The sequence below is a fragment of the Macaca fascicularis genome, chromosome 11 (genome assembly GCF_037993035.2).
Source record: "Macaca fascicularis isolate 582-1 chromosome 11, T2T-MFA8v1.1".
Classification (NCBI taxonomy): domain Eukaryota; kingdom Metazoa; phylum Chordata; class Mammalia; order Primates; family Cercopithecidae; genus Macaca; species Macaca fascicularis.
This window is the reverse complement of record NC_088385.1, coordinates 3,357,175-3,380,693: the sequence shown is the minus strand read 5'-3', so window position 1 is coordinate 3,380,693 and position 23,519 is coordinate 3,357,175. Positions and strand designations below refer to the sequence as shown.

Genomic DNA, 23,519 nt, shown 5'->3' with positions numbered 1-23,519 from the left:
ACACGACACAGGCCTTCCATACATAGCTCTTCCATTGCTCCCCCGGCTGGGAAAATGGCATCTGTACACTTATGGGGCCAGACAGCACAGCAGCCAGGCTGTGCTCCAAAAGTAATGTGCTACCAATGAACAGACCCCTTCTGGATCCTTACTACAATGTGGTCCCCACCCCCGCACTGGGTGAGACGCCTCTCACAACACCAAGTCCACAGGACCTCGCCCATGGGTATTCATGACTACCAGGGCCAGAAATATCCATCAGTGGTTTCACTGCAGAGCCCCAGTACTCAGCCCCGCTAGTCACCATGGCCTTCAGGGAACAGCACAATCTCGTTGCTTAAGAACTCCCAATGCTTTCCCATGGCACTTCAATTTCCCTGTCATCACTGCTGTTCACACGTATGGGGGGCTCTGTGCTTATTCGCCTGTTTCCAAATGGTGCCTTCCAGGAGTTGAGGGTGACTAAGGGCTACTGGAGAGCAACTGTGTTCATGAAAGGAAATGACTTTGAAAGGATGTCATTGGCGATGCCACAAGGAAGTCATTTCTGAGCAGACAGAACAATGAGCCAACTCAGTCCAGTGGCAGTGTGAGCTCACCTGCTCTATCAGCTCAGAGCTCAGAGCATGGCAGAAGGTGCTTTGCCAAAACTTGCATATGGCATGCACTCGCGCTTGCGTGTGATCATGTGACTCGTATGTGCCATGACCTTCCCATGCTCTGGGCTATGTCAGGTCATGGGGATACAAGGGTGAATTAAAGGCAGCCCAGTGAAGGAACTCTCAGTGTAGCCCAGCAAGCAAGTGTAACGAGGTGGATGTAATTCCACAAGATAAGTGGGGACGTGCCCCAAGAGCTACGGGGACAGAGGGACAGTTAGGGAGTGCTGCTGCCTGGGTGTCCGAGAAGGCTTCTGTAAGGAGCACTGTGGTCTGCAGGGCAGGGTCCTGTGTGGGGAATCTGGAGCCCTGGGTTCGAGTGCTGACTTCAGTGACATTTAGCCAGGTGGCTGTTACCCACCTTGGGCTCCAGTTTCCTCACCTGATCTCTCCGGCAACTTTCCAGCACTAAAGTTTCCAGGGCTCTGATTAGGACCAGCTGAGAGTTTATGTGAAGGCTCAGGACCTACTTCCAGGCTCTGCCTTAAGGATCTGCTCTCACTTCATGGCCTGGCAGCACGATCACTTAACAGTGCGAGGTATGAGCAGAATCAAGGACGAAAACAAACATCAGTGTGTCTTCTCACGTAATCTGAGCCAGATGCTTCAAGGGATTGTGTTGTAGGTATCCAGAGGTCCAGGGTAAATATTGATCAAACTGATTTTATTTTAAAAGATCAAATAACTATGTACATGCCCTTGACACATACATAATGTAAATCAACGATATTCAGGCTACTGCTCTCAAGCCACATGGGGCCCTTTCGTGGGCAACCTGCAGCTCTTACAAGCCTTCCAATTTCTTGTCTCAATAATATGTGATCCTAGACTCTGTGGGGCAGGCAGCAGGCACGTGGCTCTGCTAGCTGGTGATGACTGCAAAAGTGGCTCCCGAGTCACACAACTCAATATCATGGGGTAAATATTTAATCCTGCTTATCTGCATGGAAATTCAATATTTTGGTTCCACCGTCTGTCTGTCTTTTTACATGCTCATCCACATCAATGTCTGGCTTAGACTGCAAGCTTTAGAGAGCCAGGGCTGCATTTAAGTTGTCTTAACGACATGAGAGAGAGATTCCCGTAAAGATGGATATTTAATAAATGTGTTTTTTGATCTTGAAGAGGAAAAAGAAGAAAATCTGTCTCTTTTTCTTTATGGCTTCTCCCTTTAGTGTCTCACCTTCTATTAGATTTAACACTGGAGCTGGAAAATGAGCCCCGTCCCTTGAAGCAGTCCATCTCTGCTGATGACAATAAACCCGTGTGGTAATGATGGTTTTGCAATGGGTGCCTTCACAGGGGCTGCTCATTGCTGCTCAGAGGCAGGGAAGAAGCAGTCACTAGAGTGGGCAGACCTCAACATGATCCTAGTCTATACCCAGAGAGAAAAGGGGCTTGGCTCTTGGCTGCCCCATTTAGGAAGCTGCATCCAGGGTAACAGTGCATGAACATGCCCCTTTCTTGCCTTTTTGGCTCTGAAATGGCTCTTGAGTATCATGTCCTCTTTTTTCCAAGACTGTCGGTAACCCGTTGCAGAGGCAGTGACTAGTGTTGGCATTGCTGTAGAAGGGAACATCATGATGGGCAAAGCTTTAGACACTGACTGTCTTGAGGCCACGGGCATGCCAGAGTCTGTGTGAGTGTCCTCCTGTCCTCTTTGTGGTTTCCTGATGGCCAAACTCTTCAGGTGGCTGGAAGCTGGGCCATGCCAAAGAAGCAAGAAGCCTGCAGAGCAACGCTCCATGCCATTGCAGGAGGCATGCAGACTCGAGAGATGCACAGGGTAAGGCTGATTCGCCAGGAAGCTTTCTCCCCAGCATTTCATCCAACAGCCTGTGTTAAGGCACCAGCAAGTGAGCCCCACATTGCTAAGGGCAATGGTCAGTTTCCAGTCACAGCAGCAACACTCACACCCCTTCCTTTGCATTCCCTCCTGTCTCTCTGACCGTGCCTTTAGGAGTCCTGTTTGCTGGTTCTTTCCCTTTACCCCAATCTCCAAACATCAGTAGGGCTAGGACTCACTTCTGGGACCGCATCTCACTTCTGTCTACACTCACACCCCAGTGATCTCATCCAGAGATCCAGGGGATAAGTATCTTCTATATGTTGTTGACTCAAAATTACAGTTCAGCCACAGATCTCTCTCCTGGAGAGGTTCATTCGCTATTACATACTCAACATTTCCACTTGGATGTCTAATAGGCACTTCAAACTTCAGGGTCTGTGATGGCTTTCCTGATCCTCCTGCCCTGACACCCGTTCCTCTCCCAGACTCCCCCATATCCATAAATGATAATTCCACTCTTGGTATCATTTAGGACAATTGCCTTGGAAAATGCCTGACCTCTCTCTTTCACATCCCATATCTGATGCGTCTGCAAATGACATCATCCTGAAGTCTGACCTTATCACTTCCATGGGTGTCAAGACCAGGCCCAGCATCTCCTGAGGCAGCAGGCACCTGACGGGACCCCTGCCTCCCCCGGCCCACCTTCACTCCATTCTGCACATGGCAGGCAGACGGACCCTGATCAGGGTCTGTCAGATCGTGTTGCTTCTCTGCTCAAACCCCTCCAGAGGCTCTTTGGCTCACTCCCAGTAAGAGCCAAGTTCTCACAACAGTTTATGTACTCTACTCCCTGGGTCCCACAGCCTCACCTCACACCACTCACCCCCTTGCTCTCTCCTCTCCAGCTGCACAAGCCTCCTCAGCTCCGGATTCATCAGTGTGGCCCCCGTCTCATTGGCCCCTTCTTGCTAACCCCTAGAAGGCTATTTCCCAACTATCTGCAGGGTGCCTTTCCTTGCAGCCTCCAAGTCTTTATTCCAATGCTGCCTTCTCCGTGAGATATTCCTTGGCTGCCCCTCTGAAACCACAACCTCTCAACACTCTTCCCCCTTCACTGCTTCGCCCCTCTCTGGCGTGCTATTTAATTTACCATCTGTCTCTCTACTAGAATCTAAGTTCCACGAGGGCAGGGATTTTTGACTCCCGTGTTGACTGCTCTATCACCAGTGTCTACAACAGTGCCTGGCAGAGAGCAGACCTTTCATTTGTGAGTGGGTGGACTAATGAATGAATGAACTGGAACATATTTTTGCATATAACTTACTGGCCACTTCACTTACTCTAATATTTAGAGAAAAGCCTCCCAACTGCATGCTTTCTTTCTGTTGTCCTTCCAGCCCATTTCTTCTACTTCCTTGGTGGCTTTTGCAGCTTTCCCTAAGAAAACAGAATCCCTGGGCTCCCCTCAGGTGTGCTGTGTGTCACCAAGCAGCTCCTGCGCTGCACCCAGCCCCACCTCCCTAGCCTCACACCACGGGAATACGGATGCTGCCCGGGGAGAAGCAGAGTCAATATAGCTGCTGATGAAGAGTGATCAGCCTTTTCTCTTAAAAGATGACTTAGCTTTTGAGCTGAAGAGAGTTGGCAAACATACCACACTGTAGTCTTTTAGAAGCTTCAAAGGCTAAGATATTACGGTAATTGAAACACACATGCTTCAAACGTAGCAGGATTTCTCCCCTTGTATTTGTTTCAAAGGGCAATCTACGAAATTCTCAAGACAGGAAGATAGTTTCTGAGCCACTGTCTTGCCTTTTTTGCAAGTGAATTAGGCCTCTGATTCCTTAATCATTTCATCACATCAATTCTACTTTTCATTGGACTTCCCCAACAGACGCAGTCCTTTGGATTCTCTTCCTGGCTCCATTCCTGTCTCTCACGTTCCACTTCATTGCATGTGTCTATCTTACTCTGTACACCTTGCTTTTTAAAATATTCATTCCCCTGCCTCATCCCCTGGAACTGTCCCACTAATTAGCATTTCCACTAACGAAGGAGCCAGGCTCCCATTCCAGTCCTCCTAGGACAAGAAGCAGACCCCCAGGGCTCCTCCAGCCGTAAGGGAGCAGTGCAAGGCAAGAAAAGCCAGTCTCTAGAGTCTAAGACCATCCGTATCTAGGCTTAGGAAAATCTTGGCGAGACTGTCTATTGGGGTAGGCAGCTCGTTACGCTCTTCTCCAAGTTTGTCAAGAAAGTTGGGTAGAGGGGCCTTGTCAATGTGATCTGCTCCAGCTGCAAAGAATACTCCACGCTGGGAACTCTCCTAGGAATTTATTCATTTAATGGGTTAGATGGAGAAGCCGCACACTCTCCCTTGGAAGCTCCTGCTTTAGGCAGAGAACAGAATAGCTATGTTCTGTTATCTCAGTGAACAGCCGCTGGCTGCTAAGCATGTAGTGGCTATTGCAGGTTTTCAGTAACACACGCTACAGAAATGCTCATCACCATGAGTCACAAGGGAGGGCCAGTGCTCTGACTTAGGGTGGAGCCAGGAGCCAGCACAAACTCCTGCATTTTAGAGGTATGCTTCTCCGTGGCTCACAGGCCAACTTGTTTATTTAGCATACCACTCAGTGCCACAAACGAATCCACTACTCCTCAGTTCCATCAACAGTGTAATAGAAGCCGTCAGGCATTTTTCCAGGAAGACCCTCAATGGCATCATGGCTCATTGTTATAACCCATCAAAGGCCCTGTATTCCAACTTGCAAAACCACTTAGCAGAGCACAAAGGCCTCCTTAGGTTACTAAATTATGTTGTTACCAGTCCCTTGTTGTTTGTGTGCTTTAAATTTGTATTTGCTCCTTGAGCAGTGTTATCAGAAAGGGAGCAGTTGATAGATTTATTAAATCCATCTTTAAAATGAGGGAGCAGAGATTCTGCTCCCGTGAACATCTTTGGCTGTCTTCGTCCCTTCTTCCTGCACCTGTTTCTGCTCCTGGCAGCTCTGCTCATCGTCCTCTCTGCTCAGGGTGAAGTTCCAGCTCCCTGCCTTTGTCGGCATGACTCCACGCAGCAAATGCCCTGGACGATTCTTTAACCTGTTTGCTTCCTGGACTACTCTAGATGCTCAGTGTTTAGGAAACTGTTTTTAAGTAAGGCTGCTTGAGAGGACAGAAATGCATCTATTCAAACATGTGTAGTGAAAGAGAAAGATATTGCACACAGAAAAAGAAAGAAAGAGTATGGTTAGAGTCACAGAGATCGAGACCAAATGAGATACAGAGAGTGGTCAGAGTTAACCCAAAGGTTCTCAAATTTACTATGCATCTTGATCACCTGGGGGAGTTGTCAAAACACAGATTCCTGGGCCCCATCCCCACAGTTTCTGGGTCAGTAGGTCTGGAGTGGGGCCCAAGAGTTTGCATTTCTAACAAGTTTCCAGGTAATGCTGATGCTGCTGGTCAGGGGCCACGCTTTCAGAACCACTGGGCTAATCTGATAAGAGCCTGAATTTTCATGATCCATCATTTTTTACATATTTGTGAGTCAATGCCATCCATCACTCTCATTTCTATCCCAGCCACAGCCTATCCAACAATGGGCCACGTGAACCCCTGAGGAAGGGATTTGGCTCAATTTCCATCACCTAGTTGGATTCTGCCAAATTCCTCTGGGCTTCCCCCAACACTCCCACTTAGCACTTCCCCAGGTCTTTGAAGCTAACCCCCTTAAGAAAACCTTTGGCTACCTTTCCTACGAGAAAGCTCAGCAGTGTCCGGAAATCTTCTGCAAAGAGGGGAAGGATACCTGAGCAGGTATAAAGTTTTCCAGGCAGCTGCTTGGCAGACATTGTTCCTTTCAAACAAACCTGTGCTTTCAAATGGGAAGCCTGTGCCCCGGCCCTAAAAGGTGGAACTTGGAGGAGAAGGATCTCTGATTTTAAACAAGCCTCTGCCTTAGCAACATCTCAACTGTCTTTTAAGGTGAGATATTCTAAAAGGAGCATGAGGTTTTCTAGATCGACAGCTACGATTTCCCGCATGTGAGCGATGTCTGTGTGTGGCAAGACTGTGACTGCCATCAGTGAGATAAGTGCGGCTCCAGGAAGGTACACCGTGGGCTGCCAAGAAAGGGTGGCAGTCAAAGTTCTGTGTTGACCCCGATGTTGTTTCCTCTCCCCCAGAACCCAGCCCAAACACAGAAGAAGACGGCTGCTCACTGTTTCGGGGCTTCTCCTCATCCATGCCTTCGTCCTCGTTCTCGGGATCGATGTCTTCGGCCTGAGTGATCCAGTCCAGGTAGCCTTTGAGATCCTCTTCCAGCTGCTGCTTCTCCCGCAGCTTCTGGAAATCTCCCCGGGCCTTGGCCTTCTCCCTCTCTTTGGAAAACTCTCTGGTGAGAGTGAGAGGAGGGGCAGGGCAGGAGAGCACAGAGGAGGGAACACCGAGAAGGGTCGAGGATGGAAGGAGAGATGGAGATAAGGAGAAACAAGAGTCTTAATTGCTTTGCAGGGAGAAACCTGCCCACACGCCCCTACTTTCCACAGACAGATCCGCTAGCCAGCCTAGGTTTTGTCTACTCTCACCTCGATGGGAAGCGTCAGTAAGGGGACAATCCTGACACAGGCCAGGAGAGGTTTAAGGGGATGGATGAAGTCCATCTCCCTCTTTTCCTGGATCATGATCACAGGCTTTGCTTTTTTAATAACTGTTCTCCAAAGACCTGGAAACCCGTTCCAAGCAGTAACTAAAAACCTCCACCACCATTCCAGAACATGCATTTCCATCCCACCCAGTATTGAGTGGCAGTTTAAAATTCTCCCAAGGATCTCCAGGTGACACAAGGTGTTAGACCAGCAGTGTACCAAAGCCCACTCACTCGCACCAGGTCCTGAGAGCCAATCATTCATGTCTCTTCCCAACTCTGGCTTCAGGGATGGCTCACTGGTAGCTTGAGATCGGCCACGGTGGGAATATTTACACCACGGTAACTGGCAAATGCTGAAAACCAGGGCTTTCCCCCCAGATAGCCTATTGTTAAATATTTACCAGTATACCACTGATTTGGGACCCAGGAGATTTAATGTCCTCAATCTCTCTTCTTATGATGAGCTCAACCTGCCACTCAGCATTCCTGGAAGGATTTTTTTTCTAATCTAGAGAAGGGTCTCTCCTACATGGAGACAAATGAAGGTTCCAAACACAAGAAAATGTCCCGGGGGCTGCCCTTTTGGTTTAAAGAAATCCAATCAGAATGGAAAAATACCTAAAATCAAGATGATATAAAAGTTAAACGATGCATTTGGGTTTAAAGTAATAATGAGTAGACGTTGAAACTGGAGTGGGATTTGCTGGAAGAAGGGCCTATTGAAAAATTTCTGACACAATAACTATTTCTTTTCTACGATTCTGTCCTAATTTTCTCTCTGACTTCGAATTCACTTTCTGAGCAAGGAGGAGGCTGGCAGCAGAAGGCAATCATCAACACAGCAAATTCTCAACCCTCAAAGCAAGTCTGTGCCTTTTCTTGCAAAATAGGTATGGGGAGTATTTTTGGTTGTGATATGCAGTCTTTGGGGAATGAGGCCCTTGGTGGTGCGTGGATATGTGTATTTGTGTGTGTGTGTGTGTGTGTGTGTGTGTGTGTGTGTGTGTGTACATGCACAGGACATCTTGGTTAATTCTTGGAGCCATATGGTGTTTTCCTCTCTCACCAGTGAAGGCCTCATTCAGGGCAAGAGGCTGCTGGAAGCACCTTGGAGAATTTTTTGCTCAAGCCACACTCTAGGAAAGGCACCATGGAAGGAGGGACGGCACCACAAACCATTAGAGGGCAAAGGGCTCTACTCCTGAGTCTACTGTCCTGTGGGGCAGTTCCATCACTACCTGCACTGCCTAGTGCTTGCATTTGGCCTGTGCCACTTGGGAGTGCACTGATTTCAGCATGCACCGTCTTTACGGTGAGATGGAGTTGGGGCTGGGGTGGGGCCTAGGGAACTTTTTAATTGGGAGAATGTGGGGGCTCTCAAGCTAACCAGTTCTCTTCAACTGCTGCCTTAATGATGCTCTGGTTTGGATTGAATTTTCCTCTTAAATTTGATTGAATCCAATTCTAATTGGATTGAACTTACTGCTTCTTGGGCTTCCTGCCAACCAGCGGGTACCTTCATTTCCTTCCCAAGGAGTTTTATGCTAGGGAAAAGCAGACAGATTGACAGCTCACAATGGAGAGGGAAGCTTTGCTCCTTCCCTGTTGGGGATGATCATAGAGAGATGCCATCCCCTCTCCTCCTAACCTTTTATCCCCTGTACCTGGTTAAGCCTCCGGGGCCTTAGTCTTGCTCCTGGAGACAGTAACCTCATATAGCATTTTTCTCCCTATGCAAATCAACTCCAAAAACTGTGTTTCAAGGCCTCCTCTCTTGACTGTCTTTCTGTCTACCTCCATTTGCACCCCTCTGGGGTGGGTTTGGAGTTGCAAGGGGCTGAACTTCATAGTCCCTTGTAAGGACTCACTTCAGTTCTTTTAGGTGACTTTGCAGAGGGTTCAAGTTCTGGTTACAAAACACCTACCCATCCTTCTTTTGGAGTTGGGAGAAGAGGACTGGGACTCAACTGGAGCAGGGACAATTGGCCCAATCCTCTTTTACAGCATCAGCCCTACGGAATGAAGCTCACCATCTATACCCCGAGGCCTTTAGGGATCTAAAATAAACATCCAGGGGGAGAAATAGAACATGAGGTAGGCTGCTGATTCTGCCTGGTTTGAAGATAATTTTCCTCATAGAGGAGGGATGTGTTTTGAGAGTGTGAGAGGGATGGAGAAGGGCTTTAGTCAGATCTGGAGCATGGCTGCATCCCATGGAGTGTGAGGCATAGCCAGGCTTGAGGCTGGATGGAAGGTGAGCCAAGGTTTCCCTCGGCAGTCCCCACACAGGAAAGGATCTGTTGGTGGCAGTGCCTGGCTCTCTTTATCTCCTTACCTGGATGCCAGCCATGTTCCTGCTCTGGGGACTGAGCTAATGAAGACATGGAGCTCCAGCCTGACAGGCTGCACCAGGCCCAAGGACTACAGCCGACAAGACAATCAGTCACTGCTGTGGGATTTGTCATGAGACAGGACTGCGTCTCTCGCCAGCAATGGCCAACATGAAAAACGAGGGGTGGAGAGCCGGGGGCCAGGGCTCAGCGGCGTAAAGCACGCACGGGGCGGTGGGTGTGGAATCCAACCAACAGCCCGAGGCGTGCTAGGCCCTTCCATCATCGATACCGCCCAGGCTCCTTATTTGTGGATCCCACATCTACAAATGCGCCTACTCACTAAAATGTGTTTGTAACTCCAGAATCAATACTCGTGGCACTTTTAGTCACCTGTGGACATGTGCAGATGACAAAAACTCTACCTGTTCCCGCTGAGGCCAAACAAGGGGACATGCAGAGTTCTGCCTTCCCAATTCGGCCCTCACACTATGAGGTGTCCTTTTCACCGTCCACTTAGTGCCTCATTTTTGAGATTGTCTCATTTTTGTGCTTTTTGTTGGTGATTTTGCTATTTAAAATGGCCCCAAGCATAATGCGGAAGTGCCGTCCAGTGTCACTATGCGCAGGAGGGCTACGACGTGCTGCACAGAGAAAACACGTGCATTAAGTAAGCTTCACGCAGGCGCGAGTTACACTGCTGGTGGCCACGTGTTTAATGTTAATGAATCAATCGTATATATGAAATAAAGTGTCTTTAAATAGAAACACACTTAAAACAAGGTTACGTATTGATTGGTTGACAAAACGTGAGCAGAGGCTCACAGGAAATAACTCTGTGGTTCCCCAGGACGAACGTCTCAGTGTTCACTACTTCAGGTTTGTGGTGACTTCATGGAACGTGACCACCACGAATAAGGGGCACTGAATGTGTATGTTGGGCCATCTCTTCTGCTCCCACCCACAAGGCCCGTGTGTCCTGACGTTTCATTGCTTTCTTCTGGTCCCAGATACTGTGTCTTAACTGTGGGGCCGTGGTCCAGTGGTACTTCCTGGCTGGAAAATGCCTACCTCCAGGGGTTCTCTGCTTTTTGGGGACAAGACACGCCCAACTCCCAGTGGAAAAGGGATGGGATGACTACCTATGTAAGAAATCGTGGGCCTCTTGCCAACTGGAGGCGCACTTCCCAAGCCCTCTGTTTGCAATCGCTTAAAAACAAGAAGTAACCGGAGTCCAGAGTCCAGAGGCTTCCACCTCATTACAGCTTCAAGGGCCATTTCAAGAATCTCATCATCACTGTTGTAGACTTTACTCTAGTCGGCTGGAGATTGGGCTTTCTGAGGGGAAGTAATCATAATCGGATTATTATCTATACAAGCACCAGCCCTATGTCTCCCATAGGGTTAATGTGAGGACCATCAGATAATGAAGTATTTAGAAAAAATCCTTTAATTATTCTATTCTTTATATTGACTCTATCTGGCCTCATCAGAAATAGGTGTTCTGGATGTGTGCATGCTCCAGATAGAAGAGGTCTCACCCTCTCAGGGCCAAAATCTTTGAATTTCCATTAAATTTTTTTTTCTTTTTTACTTTTAGAGACAGGGTCTCGCTCTGTCACCCAGGCTGGAGTACAGTGGCATGACTATGGCTCACGGCAGCCTCAAACTCCTGGACTCAAGTGATCCTCCCGCCTCAGCCTCCTGAATACCTGGGACTACAGGTGCTGCCACCACGCCCAGCTAATTAAAAAAATTTTTTTGTTTAGAGAGAAGGGGTCTCACTATGTTGCCCAAGATGATCTCAAACTCCTAGCTTCACATGATTCTCTTGCCTCAGCCTCCCAACGCTGGGATTATAGACATGAGCCGCCATGCACAGCCCTGAATTTCCACACTTTAAATGGAAGCTTTATGGAGTCATCTTCTCTACCTTCACGAGCAGAACATACCAAGCACCATTCAATCTTTCCTTAGTGACTGAAGGACATGATTTATGAGGATGAGTTACTGCGCTGGGCTATAAAATCCTATTATCCTTAATTGTTGGAATGTAGGGTTTCACACTCCTCCCAGTCCCAGAAGGCTCCAAGACTGCAGTGCTATTCAGTTAGTGGCTTCGCTCTCTTTCAAGGGCCATGAAGATCCGCAGGGCTGCCTGTCCCTCTGCTAAACAGCCCTGCCCTGCTGCAGGCCTCTGGGTGGTTGCCTTTGCAGCTTCCTGCTGGGATTCTGTGTGCCTGCTGGCTGTTTCCCGCAGCCTGTGCTGATTGCTTCTGTGCCTGCCCGCTCACTCCTCTCACCCTTCCTACTGCAGCTTCTGCTCTTCCCCTCTCCACTTCTCGCCTGCCATTTAAAAGCATGGGATGGACCCGTCCCATGGATTTGGGGAGAGTACACCACAGAGGTCAGGAATAGAGGCCATGGATTCACATTGCTTGGGCTCCGCTCTGCATCCTGTATTTTTCACTTGCTGGAATTGAGGTCGTTTCGGCTACTAAGCCTCACTTTCCTTCTCTGTAGAATGGACACAGGAATAACCCCAGCTCACTGAGTTGCCATGGGCATTAACTGAGTGAATCTAGCAAAAGCGCCGAGCACAGAGCCTGACACAGAGAATGCTAGGGACTGTTAATGCTGTCACTGTGACAGTCAATTTCATGGAGCTGTGAGACCTTTTTGAATGCTTCTGGAAGTGTAGCTGAATCAGAAGTCTGATGAATAAGTGGGCGTTTGACTGCATGGTCGACTACATCTGCACCCAGTAAGTGGGTGGCTATTCTACGGTCCTGGCTAATCAAGACTGACTGGAAACCGTTGCCTCTGAGTGGTCAGTCAACAGAAGCCTGATTCCAGCTTTGGCACTGCATGGGGCGGGGGGGAACCAATTCAGAATGGCCAGCCCTTGACACATAAGGAAAGGCCTCCTTAAACCAGAAAGGGGAGGTGCTTACCCATACACACCTCTTTGCTCTTCAGAGCAGACCCTTGGCCAAGGAAGCCTTGGCAGATGTTCTATCAGTGATTCGGGAGCTGCAAGGAGCAGATGGCAGCTCTCAGAACGGGTCAGGAAAGAAAGGTTGGGGAAGGTCTCCAGGAAAGACCAGCATATAGACTCAAAGACTCCTAAGTTCAGAGGTCAAATAGCCTTAATGTTCTTGTTCTGAGTCAACCAAGATTTTTGAGTATTACTAAGCTTCAGGTTTGGGGTGAGGTGTCTAAACACACTCTAGCACATTTAGGCTGAGTCAGCCAAGATATGGCCTTCGAAGTGGCTTTTTCTCCAACATCAGCAGCTTCTGTCACTTGACTTCACTGCTTTGATTCCACCAGGAAGATTACTCCTCTGGGGGGCCAAGAGTGACTGTGGACAGACGCTCTGCTCAGGGAGGACCCTCAGGGTCCAGCCCTCATTCTCCACTTCAGGCTCTTGGCGGGGGGGTTACTTGCTCAGATTTGGTTCCCAATCTCCAGGGGAAGAAAGTGGAGTTACATTCATTTAAAAGTCTTGAGCTGTGGCTTGTGTTGCAGTTCAAGCTCATTCATCGTAGAGCTCATGGGAGGCGGTGCCTGAGTGCTGGCTCTGGTTCTGCTGCTTACCAGGGAAGTGACGTTGTACAAGTCGCTTAGCATCTCTGGGCTCACGTTCCTCATCTTTACGAGGAAAAGCATTTCTAACATTTGATGATTCTGTAATTCCAGTTATAACAGGCACCAAGTAAATAATAACCATTGTAATGATAGCACCATTATTGGGCCCTTACTATATACCACTGTGTTAAGTATTCTGAAAATGATCTTATCCTATCATCACAGCCACCTATGCACCGGAATTATCATCTTCCCTTTTTCGGATGGGGAATCTAAGATTTAAAAAGGTCAAATCACCCAACATTATGCACCCAGCCAGGGCAGAGCTGGGATGCCTCAATTTCTGCTTTGATTCAGGGTGATGAGGTTGATGTTTTCAATCCTTTTCTTGGAGATTCACAAATAAACACAGGGGCATTTTCTTGTGTTTGAACATGACACCAAAAACCTCTCTGCTTTCCAGGCAATGAATCCGAGACTTACGTTGTTCTGCTCATCACTGATATCCCTGATGGAAGGCACTAGTCTCCTGTGTGGCCTCACCTTGGAAAAAGGCATTTTGTCATCAAGGTCTCTATCGGGCCACGCTCCATGGGAGGCGGAAGGGCTGGGAGGAGACTGTTTCCTCTACGCAGCTCTGAAGGCCAAGCCCACTGCTCCGCACTGCATTAGGGCAGCTGTAGGAGCTGGGAGTAGCTGTTCCCAGCTTATGCACTGGGGAAAAGTGGGGAGCAATCGTTCTCTTTATACCTAAATTTCTCCCAGCATTAACCTCTCTAGATATTTAGGAAAGACTGCAAAGCAGCTGACCAGTCTCAAGCAGAGTAGAAGTAGATTAACCCCCTCCCCCAAGTGGCAAAGGCAGCAGAGTGGTCACCCATGAGCCGGTCACCAGGAGCATTTAGGTGTTAGGCCTTGGCATGGCTGGTGTGGACTTCTGAAGAAGAAAGTGGGCTGAGGAAATATCTCAGGCGTTTCCATGATGAAAAGCTCCTTGACCTTCCAACCACATGCTACTTCTACCATGCGCTCTCGCTATGTTGCCCAGGCTGCAGTGCAGTGGCATGATCATAGCTCACCATGGCCTTGAACTCCTGGGCTCAAGTGATCCCCCCGCCTCGGCCGTCTGAGTAGCTGGGACTACAGGTGTGCACCACCATGCCCAGCTACTTCTACCACTTCTAATTTCATGTGAGCAAGGGCTGAAATTAGGTAGATGTGATACTTGCAGCCGACTAAAGTTAGAAGAAAGTGTACCCTATCTCTTCTATTCTTAAATAATCTATGACTTCAAACAGTTAAGGTTCCTTTCCATTCAGAAAAGGAAAGTCAGAGATAGACTGCTCAGTCTATGAATTAAAACGGAAGAGAATTAGATGTTGAGTCTGTCTTTATGTTTTAAACCAGTCTCTTCTTACCCAGGCCTGTTCACCAGAGGCCATGAAGGCACAAGGAGAAGGGCCCCGCCTGCCTGGACAGCTGCCTGAGGCTGGGAGGGGCTGGCTGGACCCAGTTTTTGTGGTGAAGCCAGCTCTCCTCCACTGTCCACCACCGAGACCAGTGGCCCATCTGACCCTTTACCCAGCCAGGACAAGGACATCCACTTCAAGGCTCCTGTGGTGACCCCTTATCCCAGGTTCATCAGAGCCAGAAGAAGAACACAGCCAGGAATAGCAGAAAGAATAAATAAAAATAAATGGAAAAATCAAGACCTTTTTCCTTGGTCCTGCTTACCCGCTAAGCACACCGAGAACCAAGTTAAGTACAAAAAATGACCCTATGATGATTAGTGTAACAAAATAGATCCAGGGCCAGTCCCTTCCTACGGCATCATTGACCTGGAAGAACGGAATGATAGTTAGTGAGGGACACTCAGCAACCGAGCACGGCCAGTGCCGGTCCCCGGCTCCCGGGACACTGACCCACGCAGCGCCGGGACCCGGGGACCCTCTAGGTGCAAATCAGAGGCCAAACAGCCTGCCCGGCCAATGGGTCAGAATTTGTGGTTGAACGGAGACTTTGTTGTGGTTTTCCTGGGCCTGTCAGGGTCCCGTCCCTGAGGACCCCGGGCATGTATGGAGTGGAACCTGAGACCTTGCTCGGCTGCGTTGTGGAGAGGACATAGAAACGGTCAGCTTACCCGCTCAACACACCGAGAACCAGATTTAGAACGAAAAAGGATCCAAAGATGACCAGACTGACAAAATACACCCAGGGTAACTCATAGCCCATAGCGTCCTGCATCTGGAAAGACGAAGGAAAGTTAGGAAAGAAGCAGCAGAATTGGGTTACAGCAAAGAGGCAGGCAGCAGGTGTGAGCAGATCGGGAGGAGACAGACGGGGCTGAACGTGGGCTTTGTTCATGTGCCCCAGGATACCCATGTTACCCGGGCATCACCCATGTTCAAAGGACCTCCTGTGACCGAAGGGGACCTCGGCCGGCTCTGCCTCAAGAGGAATCACTCTATCTCTCTGTGGTTTTATTTTCTGAAAATGAAACATTTCTCCAATGTTTTCTATTCACTTGTCTGGGAAAATGGGTCATCGCAAAAATTAACTTCTTCAGCTGGTTTTAGCTCACTTGGGTTTGCGTGGACATAAGCCTTTCATTGCCCCGGGAGGCCCCTGACCTTGGTGTATGAAGTGCGTCAGCTCCCCAACTGACAGGCCTGGAGAACCAAAACCTCAGAGGAGGTGTGAGGAAAGATAACCTTCCTCGAGGGCTTGCCACCTGGACCATGGGCCAAGCCCAGAAGTTAGGGGCCAAACCCCAGTGCTTCACACATACTGCGGGCCACCGGCTGGGAGAGGCAATCATTTTGGTTTATGTATTCAGAGGAAGGTCCTGTGACTGCAACCACAGCTTAGATGGATATGGTCCTTAATGTGGGAACTGACTGTAACTAACACCCTGAAAGGTCACAAACCCTTACAGCAGCTGGAGGCAGTGGTGCGCTGGAGCTGGCTCCTGGGGGCTGTGGGGAGCTCACCGTGCACATCTCTTCCCAGCTCCGTGTGCAGCGACCACACTAGTGGCTTGAAACTGACTGTGGTGGGAGTATTTACACCACAGAGATAGGCAAGCAATAAATCAGCCCTCTGTACCCGCTATCTCTAAGAGATGCTTAAACATTTATTAGCTCACCACTGGCTGGAGGGGGGATGTGCAGATACATTGCAGAGCTATGCTTCCATCAGAGGAAATTTATTCTGATTTAGTTTCCCAAATCTCTCTCTCCTGATGCTTTCTGACTACACAGGGTTAAGTTCTGGCTTCCTAAAAATGAACCCCACTTTGTCCTTGTGATTAGCTCATAGAAACCCAAACTTCCAAGGCACACAGGCATCCTGAATGAGTCACATCAATGGATCTCAAAGTGTGGCCCACGGATGAACAGCCTCAGCGTCATCCGGGAACCCGTTCAGAAATGCATATACCTAGACCTCACCCTGACACTGTGGGGGAGGCCCAGCAACCCGCATTTTGACAGGCCCTGCAGGTGATTCTGATGCACGCCTGAGCACCACTGACCACACTGTTCTCTCTATAGCTCCAAACTTCAAATGCAACAACACAAGTGTTGTGGCTCATCATGTACCTCCACAAGGTTGCATAGCAATGTTCCTCCAAGTGTGGTCCGAGGACCACCAGCATTAGAAACATCTGGGAGAGTTATTAACAAAGCAGATTCCTGCCCCACGGCCCCAAGGTCTCAGAGTGGCCCACAGTCTGCCTATTAACCTCCCCAGGTGATTCTAGGCTGTACTCAAGTTAGATAACCACCCCACGGTTTCCACCCAGGGGTCTCAAAGGAGTTCAGGCAGGTGGGATATTAATGCCCTCAGCCCTTGGGCTTCGCAGCTTCAGCAGCCGCTTGCATTTGCCTAAGTACGCTGGATAAATATGTTCTCTGCATGCAGGGAACAGAAGACTGAGAAGTACCGAGACACCTAGCTAGTTGACTGGTATGAAGTGTGACATCCCAGTATGTTCTTTACGGATCCGTTCATATGTATCTGATATTACTAAATTTTGGTTAGGAAAATTCACCCAACGTAGTCATTGTGCATAGTGCAAACATCGCATCTGGGGGGTCTCTGATGGACCCCCGTGTTCATGGGGAGAGAAGATGCCCAGCATGTGCCCACTTGGCCGTGCTGTTGCGAAATTCAATCGAACGTGGGTTTACTGAGCGTGCTCATGTTCCCGCGTCTGGTCTGCTTTCCCAGAGCGCTTCCCACTTGGTATCATTACCTATTTATTACGTTTATTATTTGCTGCTTGTCTTCCATGCTAGAATGTGAGCTCCCTGAGGACAGGTGGTTTTGGCCTGCTTTGTTCACGGGTCTACCCCAGGTGCCTACAAGCGTGCCTTGCACATGCTAGGTCCTCAGCTAATGCTCTTTGAGTGAATGAGTGAACTTGATATGTGCTAGGCACTGTGCTGGAAACACAAAATCCTTGCTAGAGGGGAGACAGGAAATGACCAGGCAGCTACAGTGCAGGCTGGCAGCTGCAACTGCAGGAGGAAGCGTGCAGGGTCCCAGAAGGCTTCCACCAGTGGAAGAGCGGCTGTGTGAGGCTGAGCGGGGCAAGGGCCAGGCTCAGCAGGCCTGTGTCAACCTTGCACTGCACAGCCACTGAAGGCAATGGAGACAAAGGGCAGGAAGGAAGCCCCAGGGTCCATGTGGTCCTATGATAGCAACGGAAGTTTGCAGAAGTTGGCAATTGTTAAAAACAGAGCCTATGGCTGTAAAGCCATCCTGGCTGCAGGATGGAGGATTCTCCCAGTGGCTGAACCACTAAAATACCCAGCAAAACAGCAGTTGTTAGGAGAGGCAGGGTGAAAGGTCCTTGTGTCTCAGACCCTGTCCCCATCCCAGGGAGCCTGGGAGCTTTCCTGTAGCCAGAAGGTAACTGTCTGAACCAAGAGTGCAAAGGAAATCACGCCAGACTTCATCACCAGGAGAAGAAAAACAAACCCGAGCCAATAGAGGATGGGGTGGGACTGGTGACACGAGATTAGGGAGAGAAAGGCAGGAGAGCCCCAAGAGCTGCCTGACCACAGACCACACCGACAGCCTTGCTGGCCATGATGGGCTGTGGGCTGCAGGTCCCATTTGACCATGGGAACTGTGAGGTCATTCTTTGATTATTCTTAGCAGCGGTCACACCAGAGTCCACATTTGTTCAACAAGTATTTACTGAGCACTTCCCTGTGTAAGGATTCTGTTGTGTATTGGACTCTCTGCTACAGCGACAGCAATGGGGTTGAGACAGCCCTGGAATGGGAGTCCCAGGCACCTGCCGAGGAAGAGGGAAACCTGGATCCAAGGTCATGGGGAGCCTGTGGGTGTCCTTGTAGCTTTTCCTCTCTCAGAGTAAATCCTGCTAAGGAGAGTCAGAAGCAGTCCCATTCTTTTCCTGTAAATGACTACTGCTTTACTTTTCTGAAAGGGTGGGGTGGTCAGGAAAAGCTTTTAAGAACTATGGACTCCCACCAGAAGTAATGCACACTGCACACACACAGCATCCTGCAGACAGTCTCGAGGGCACACGGGCACCCCGAAGCCGGTGCAGGACCCCGTGGTAGGGACCCACTCCGAACGACTGGCCTGTTCTGTTCAACCCCGGAGGAGCTTTCCCCAAGTGTGCTTCAGGGGATGGGGAGTGGCAGAGGAGGTCTGTTCTTGGCAAGCTCCCCTTGCTCCTCTCTGGATAATAGACCCCACCTTCTTCAGGACACATGGGAGCAGCCAGTTCCAGGAGGCCACAGCGTGCTCACCACGGTTCCCCTCCCAAAGCTGCCTCTGGAGCCTGGGCAGATGGCAAGTGGGAGTTGGGCTTGATGGCGCCCAGGCAACTTCCTCAAAATGAAATCTTTCCTCACTGGTTCCTCACACCCCTTACATTTTGTGAACATTTAACCTCATGAAAATGCAGCCTTGGAGGCCACACAAACCCACGAGCCTTGGAGATTTCCTAGGGCCCGAGCTTAGTCTGGAAATCCTTTCCTCTGTGCCACACACAAGGTGAGAGGCTTCCAGCATACGAAGGACTTCAAAGCGGGGGCTACAGACCTCAAGGTCATAGCCCCACAGACAGCCAGGGCCATAAGAGGAAACCCATGTGTCCCCCTTGCCGTCCCACACTTCTGCTTTGGTCCCTCCTGGGCTGTGGGCTGGTTTTTTAGAGCTTCGAGATGGGGAACAGCAGGGGAAGGCAGGAGGCAGGAGGACAGAAAAGACATGGAGATGGATGAGGCCAGTGTGGTCCTCAGAACCCCACCGCCTGGGTTAGCAATGCTCGGCCGCCACAGAAGGTGATTCTCTGACCTGCCTGGCTCTGGTCTGAAAGGAAAGTTCTCCTTTTGTTTCCCTTTTACTTTCTCCTCTTTATTCTGGGCCACCTACTTTGGGGGGCTGGCTGAGTAGAGAGCACACAAAGCTGGGTGGCTCTGAAGTAGGGCGACGCCTGGAGTCATGAGATTGATGTCCTAAAGCAGCTGAAATAGAGCTATTAAGAAGACAAAGAATAAAGTCAGATTTTTTATAAAAAAGTGACCCAGATTGCTGACACCCTTATTTAGAGGTGAAATAAAGGACAGGTCTTCTAGAGCCATTAGGCCATGTTCCTCGGGTCTCCTGACTTTCCGAAGGAAAGTCAGTTCATTGTCTGTAGCCTTGAGTGCCTCCAGGCCCAAGTACTGGCAGGACAGCCCCTGCCTTGGCCAAAACAGCCTCACTACAAAGGGAGGGGCATTGAATGAAAACGACTACCAAAGACCCTTCGGAAACCAGCATCTAATTCCTTGAAGGGAACCCCAGATTTAAACCCTCAAGTTCGCTTTTTCTCTTTCCCCAAAAAGACAAATAGGGGAATAAGCTTCCCTAGCCCATCTCCTCAAGGCCACTCTCCTGCCTAGCAGACTTCCATGGGTTCTCAAGCTGTGCGTACCTTTCCTGTAAGGGTCTTGGCACAGGCACTGTGGATCCAAAAACACTGAATCGTTTCAGCAAATGTCGAGAGAGAGGCTGACACCTGCCATGGAAAGGCAGGAGGTGTAAATCTCTGAAAGCCAAGGTGCTTTACACAAGCGTCACTGGGGCACAGGATCTGCTGCTGCCAGCGAACACCAGTCAGCTCAGGGCAATAGCTCCATCAACCTGCGGCTTTCATAACCTATGTCACCTTGCTTGCTGGGACATGGGCAGCTACCTCATGGGGCACTGAGTGAGCAGGAAGTTGTGGAACAGGCTTCGCCTGGATCCTCCCCACCCCTGCACCTGCTTATTGTGTGCTGAAAACCCAGGAGTGCCTCAGAGCCCAGGTAAACGCTTAGTTTACACGGGGGAAGAAAACAAGCTCCTAGCACTAAGGCAAGCCAAAAAAATAAGCTCCTCCATGTATTTAAAACTCCCTGGACTCAGATGGACTCAGGTGCTGACATGTGGGAGGTTGGGAGCCGTCGTAGACAGTAGTTGGCCCCAGTGTGAAGACCTGTGCAGGGGACAACTGGCTCACTGCCATAGTGATGTTGAGAGAACCTAAAATCCAGGTCTCTGCAGCCTCCCAAACTGAGACAAAGCTTGCTTTCCCCAGGCAGAAGAGCCTTCTCTCCTGGTCCAGCAAAGCCCCACTTGGTCCTGGAGTGCTCTGTGCCCCTCAAGGCTATCCTGCTCCCACAGAGGGTACTGCCTCACACAGCTCAGTTGTGTTCCTCTGCATGTCCTGCACCTCTTTAGTTAGACCTGAACTGCCTGGGCAGGCCTTATTCTTCTCTGTGCTCCCACATCCCTCATCCAGGAAAGAGTAAATGCTCAATAAATGTCTGCTAAATTAAATCACAGAATCATAAGGACTCATGTAATACCAGCAAAACAAATAAAATGAAACCCAGTAATTAACGAATGGCTTTGAGAGATGCTGACTCTCTTCCTTGATATGCTTCTGAACAGCCAGTTTACTGTTTAGACCAGGGATTCTCCATCTCAGGCAACAGGTGCACTCTGGGGGTAGCCCAGAGTCAGGCGAAGAGTCAGGGACCACAGAGGTCCTAACATAGTCTCTACTCCGATACCTGAGAAAGAGCCCTGGACACTGTTTCTGGGTTACTTGAGGGTTTCTCAGCTCCTCACTTAGAATGACTCTTAGGTCATCATAGAATTCAGCTCTACCTTTTATGAAATCTTCAGCAACTCTATATTCTGTAGTGAAAGAGGTGGCTTTGTGAAGATGGAGTAGACAAAAATAGGGTAAAACACCCAAATTCAACCTGCTTGGATGCAAAAGGTCTTTGTCATAAACAAGGGATATTTCAGCAGCACCAAGACCAGAGACTAATAGCTGTCGTGTGTGTGTGAATTTAGTAGAAATACGTTCTGCGCACATCTAGACACATAGTGGGATGGCAAGATGAAGGGGGGAGTTGACAAGTGACTTATGAAAAGTTAACTGATTAGATTTTTGTTCCAAGGATCTCCTGTTGGCTGAACCAAAACAAATCCCAGGTACTAGAGAACACACTATTTGTGACTCTAAAAAAAAAAAAATCTTTCTTTTATATGATTTCTCATTAAGTATTTTTTTTACACCCTTATTTTTAAGTTTAATTTTTAACTTGTGGAAAAACATCAGTTGAAGAACTGATCACGGAGAAACTAATGCAGGGGGCAATTGGTGGCATCAGGAAGAGGGTGGCCCCAACAGGATGGGGAGGGGCATGAACCCAGGATGACGTGGGTCAGAGGCTCTTTACTGTGGTTCACAGTGTGCCACATTCTTGGGGGTCCCAGAAGGGCATGGGGTGGACAGAAGTCAACAGAATGCTCCTGATGAATTATTCAGGCATCGAGATTCCTGAAAAGCTAGAAACACGTCCTCTGGTGTGACGCCTAGTCTAGCTGCTGCCCCCCGCTACAGTTCTCACCTGCAACCTTCTGCGTGTGTCCCAAACCCCAGACCATCCACCATGTCATTCTGTTTCCCATGAGCAGGGGGCTCATTTCAAGTGCTGAACACAAAGTCAGCACTGAAAAGATGTTTAATTGACGGATGTTTCTGTTACCTGATTGTGACTGCCCACAATGTGTAAGAGGTCATGCTCAGAGTTTCAGACCAACTGGAATTCTCAGAGTATGCCTACGAATCCCATAGACAAGGTCCTGCAAAGGAGGTTGACCCAGCAGCCTCTTGCATCCTTGAGATGGCACATGCGTAGACCATGGGAGACAAGCAGCCTTGAATGATGTGCAAAAGCCTAGGGATGTTTAGATTTTTGGAAAAAACAAAACATGTGAAACTAAGAATGGAAACCAATGGTAATGTTATACAATTAGGTTCTTCCCTCCTTGGTGCTTCACTGCTTCTGAGGAAGGCCAGTGCTTTTTATCTGATCACACTCCCCCCACCTGCCCATCTGTTTTTAAGAAGCTTGGACATTCTGTGAGTAAAGGATGAGTCTTTGACCGAAGAAATAATTTCCTAAGGAAACTATACCCCAAACCCAAGTTTTGTTTAGTTTCCAAATCCCCGGTGTCCACCCTTCTTTACTCTGTCATCTGCACACTCCTCAAACAGAATAGTAGGTAGAAAAGAAATGTTTTCAGCAAATTGCTCGGCTTGTTGGAGCCTCAGCGCAATGCATGGCCAAAGGCTTTCATAGCTGAAGCAATGTTCAAGTATTATTACTTGACCAAGTCTGATTGTATTTTTAGTCCACTCTTTAAAATCGTAACAATGGAATGCAATAACGGATGTTAGAGGAAAAGAGAAAGAGACAGTATCATCCACAACAGGAAGCAAGAGCTGCCATCTGCTAGGTGCCTTCCCTGGTCCCTTCTATCTCAGGCCATATCCAGCGGCTGACCAGTCGCTTCTTTGATGCTTTAGTGACTTACTCTTTTCCAGCTGTTTGGTGATTTAGAATGAATGGAGCTCTGGGGTTTCCATGCATTACTACACTTGAAAATCTTGGCTGCTCCTTCTCAAGTCCTTTAGACTTGCCCTTTGTGCTTGAAGGACAATTCATTCTTCTGAGTGAAAGGCCTTACTTCCCCCTCCCCCCTGTGGAAACTATCCCCCTAGAAGGGTTCAAAGTCAGCAGCATCATACCAGCACCATGAGGTTCAATAGGTTAGATTTCCAGCGTTTTCAAACTCCAGCCTGGAAATCAGAATCACCTGGAGAGCTTTTTCAAAATGCAGAGACTGGGGCCCTGACTTTAGAGCTTCTAATTCAATGGCTCTGAGGGAGGTTTGGGTATTTTTATATTGACAAAGCTCTATGTTTGATGCTAAAATATTTTGAGATTTGAGAGTCTGTGCTTTGGAGATACTGGCCTAGAGGCTAAGGAGGAGGGACACTGGAGAGAAAGGAAGAGGGAGAGGGAGGAAGAAGGAAGAAACAGCCATAGAAAGGTCAAAGCAATTAGAGAAACTGAAAGCAGGAGCACTGGGCTAGGCAGGGCTTCTATCATGAATACCCACGTTTCAGT

At 48.9% G+C, this 23,519-nt stretch overlaps 1 protein-coding gene across 36 annotated transcripts in view; it reads right to left on the bottom strand.

Annotated features, from left to right (window-relative positions):
- The window catches only part of CACNA1C (calcium voltage-gated channel subunit alpha1 C), a 742,107-nt gene that overhangs the window by 180,848 nt on the left and 537,740 nt on the right, over positions 1–23,519 (bottom strand). For 25 of the 36 annotated variants that reach the window (XM_065523543.2, XM_045366397.3, XM_045366395.3 and 22 more), the window contains exons 8-9: positions 14,758–14,861; positions 6,675–6,847 (exon numbers count right to left, since the gene is read on the bottom strand). In XM_065523543.2, coding sequence (XP_065379615.1) covers positions 6,675–6,847; positions 14,758–14,861 — 277 coding nt within the window. Of the gene's footprint in view, positions 1–6,674; positions 6,848–14,757; positions 14,862–15,163; positions 15,268–23,519 lie in introns of those variants that run through there. The other 11 variants (XM_045366394.3, XM_045366391.3, XM_045366401.3 and 8 more) reach the window with 2 other exon arrangements.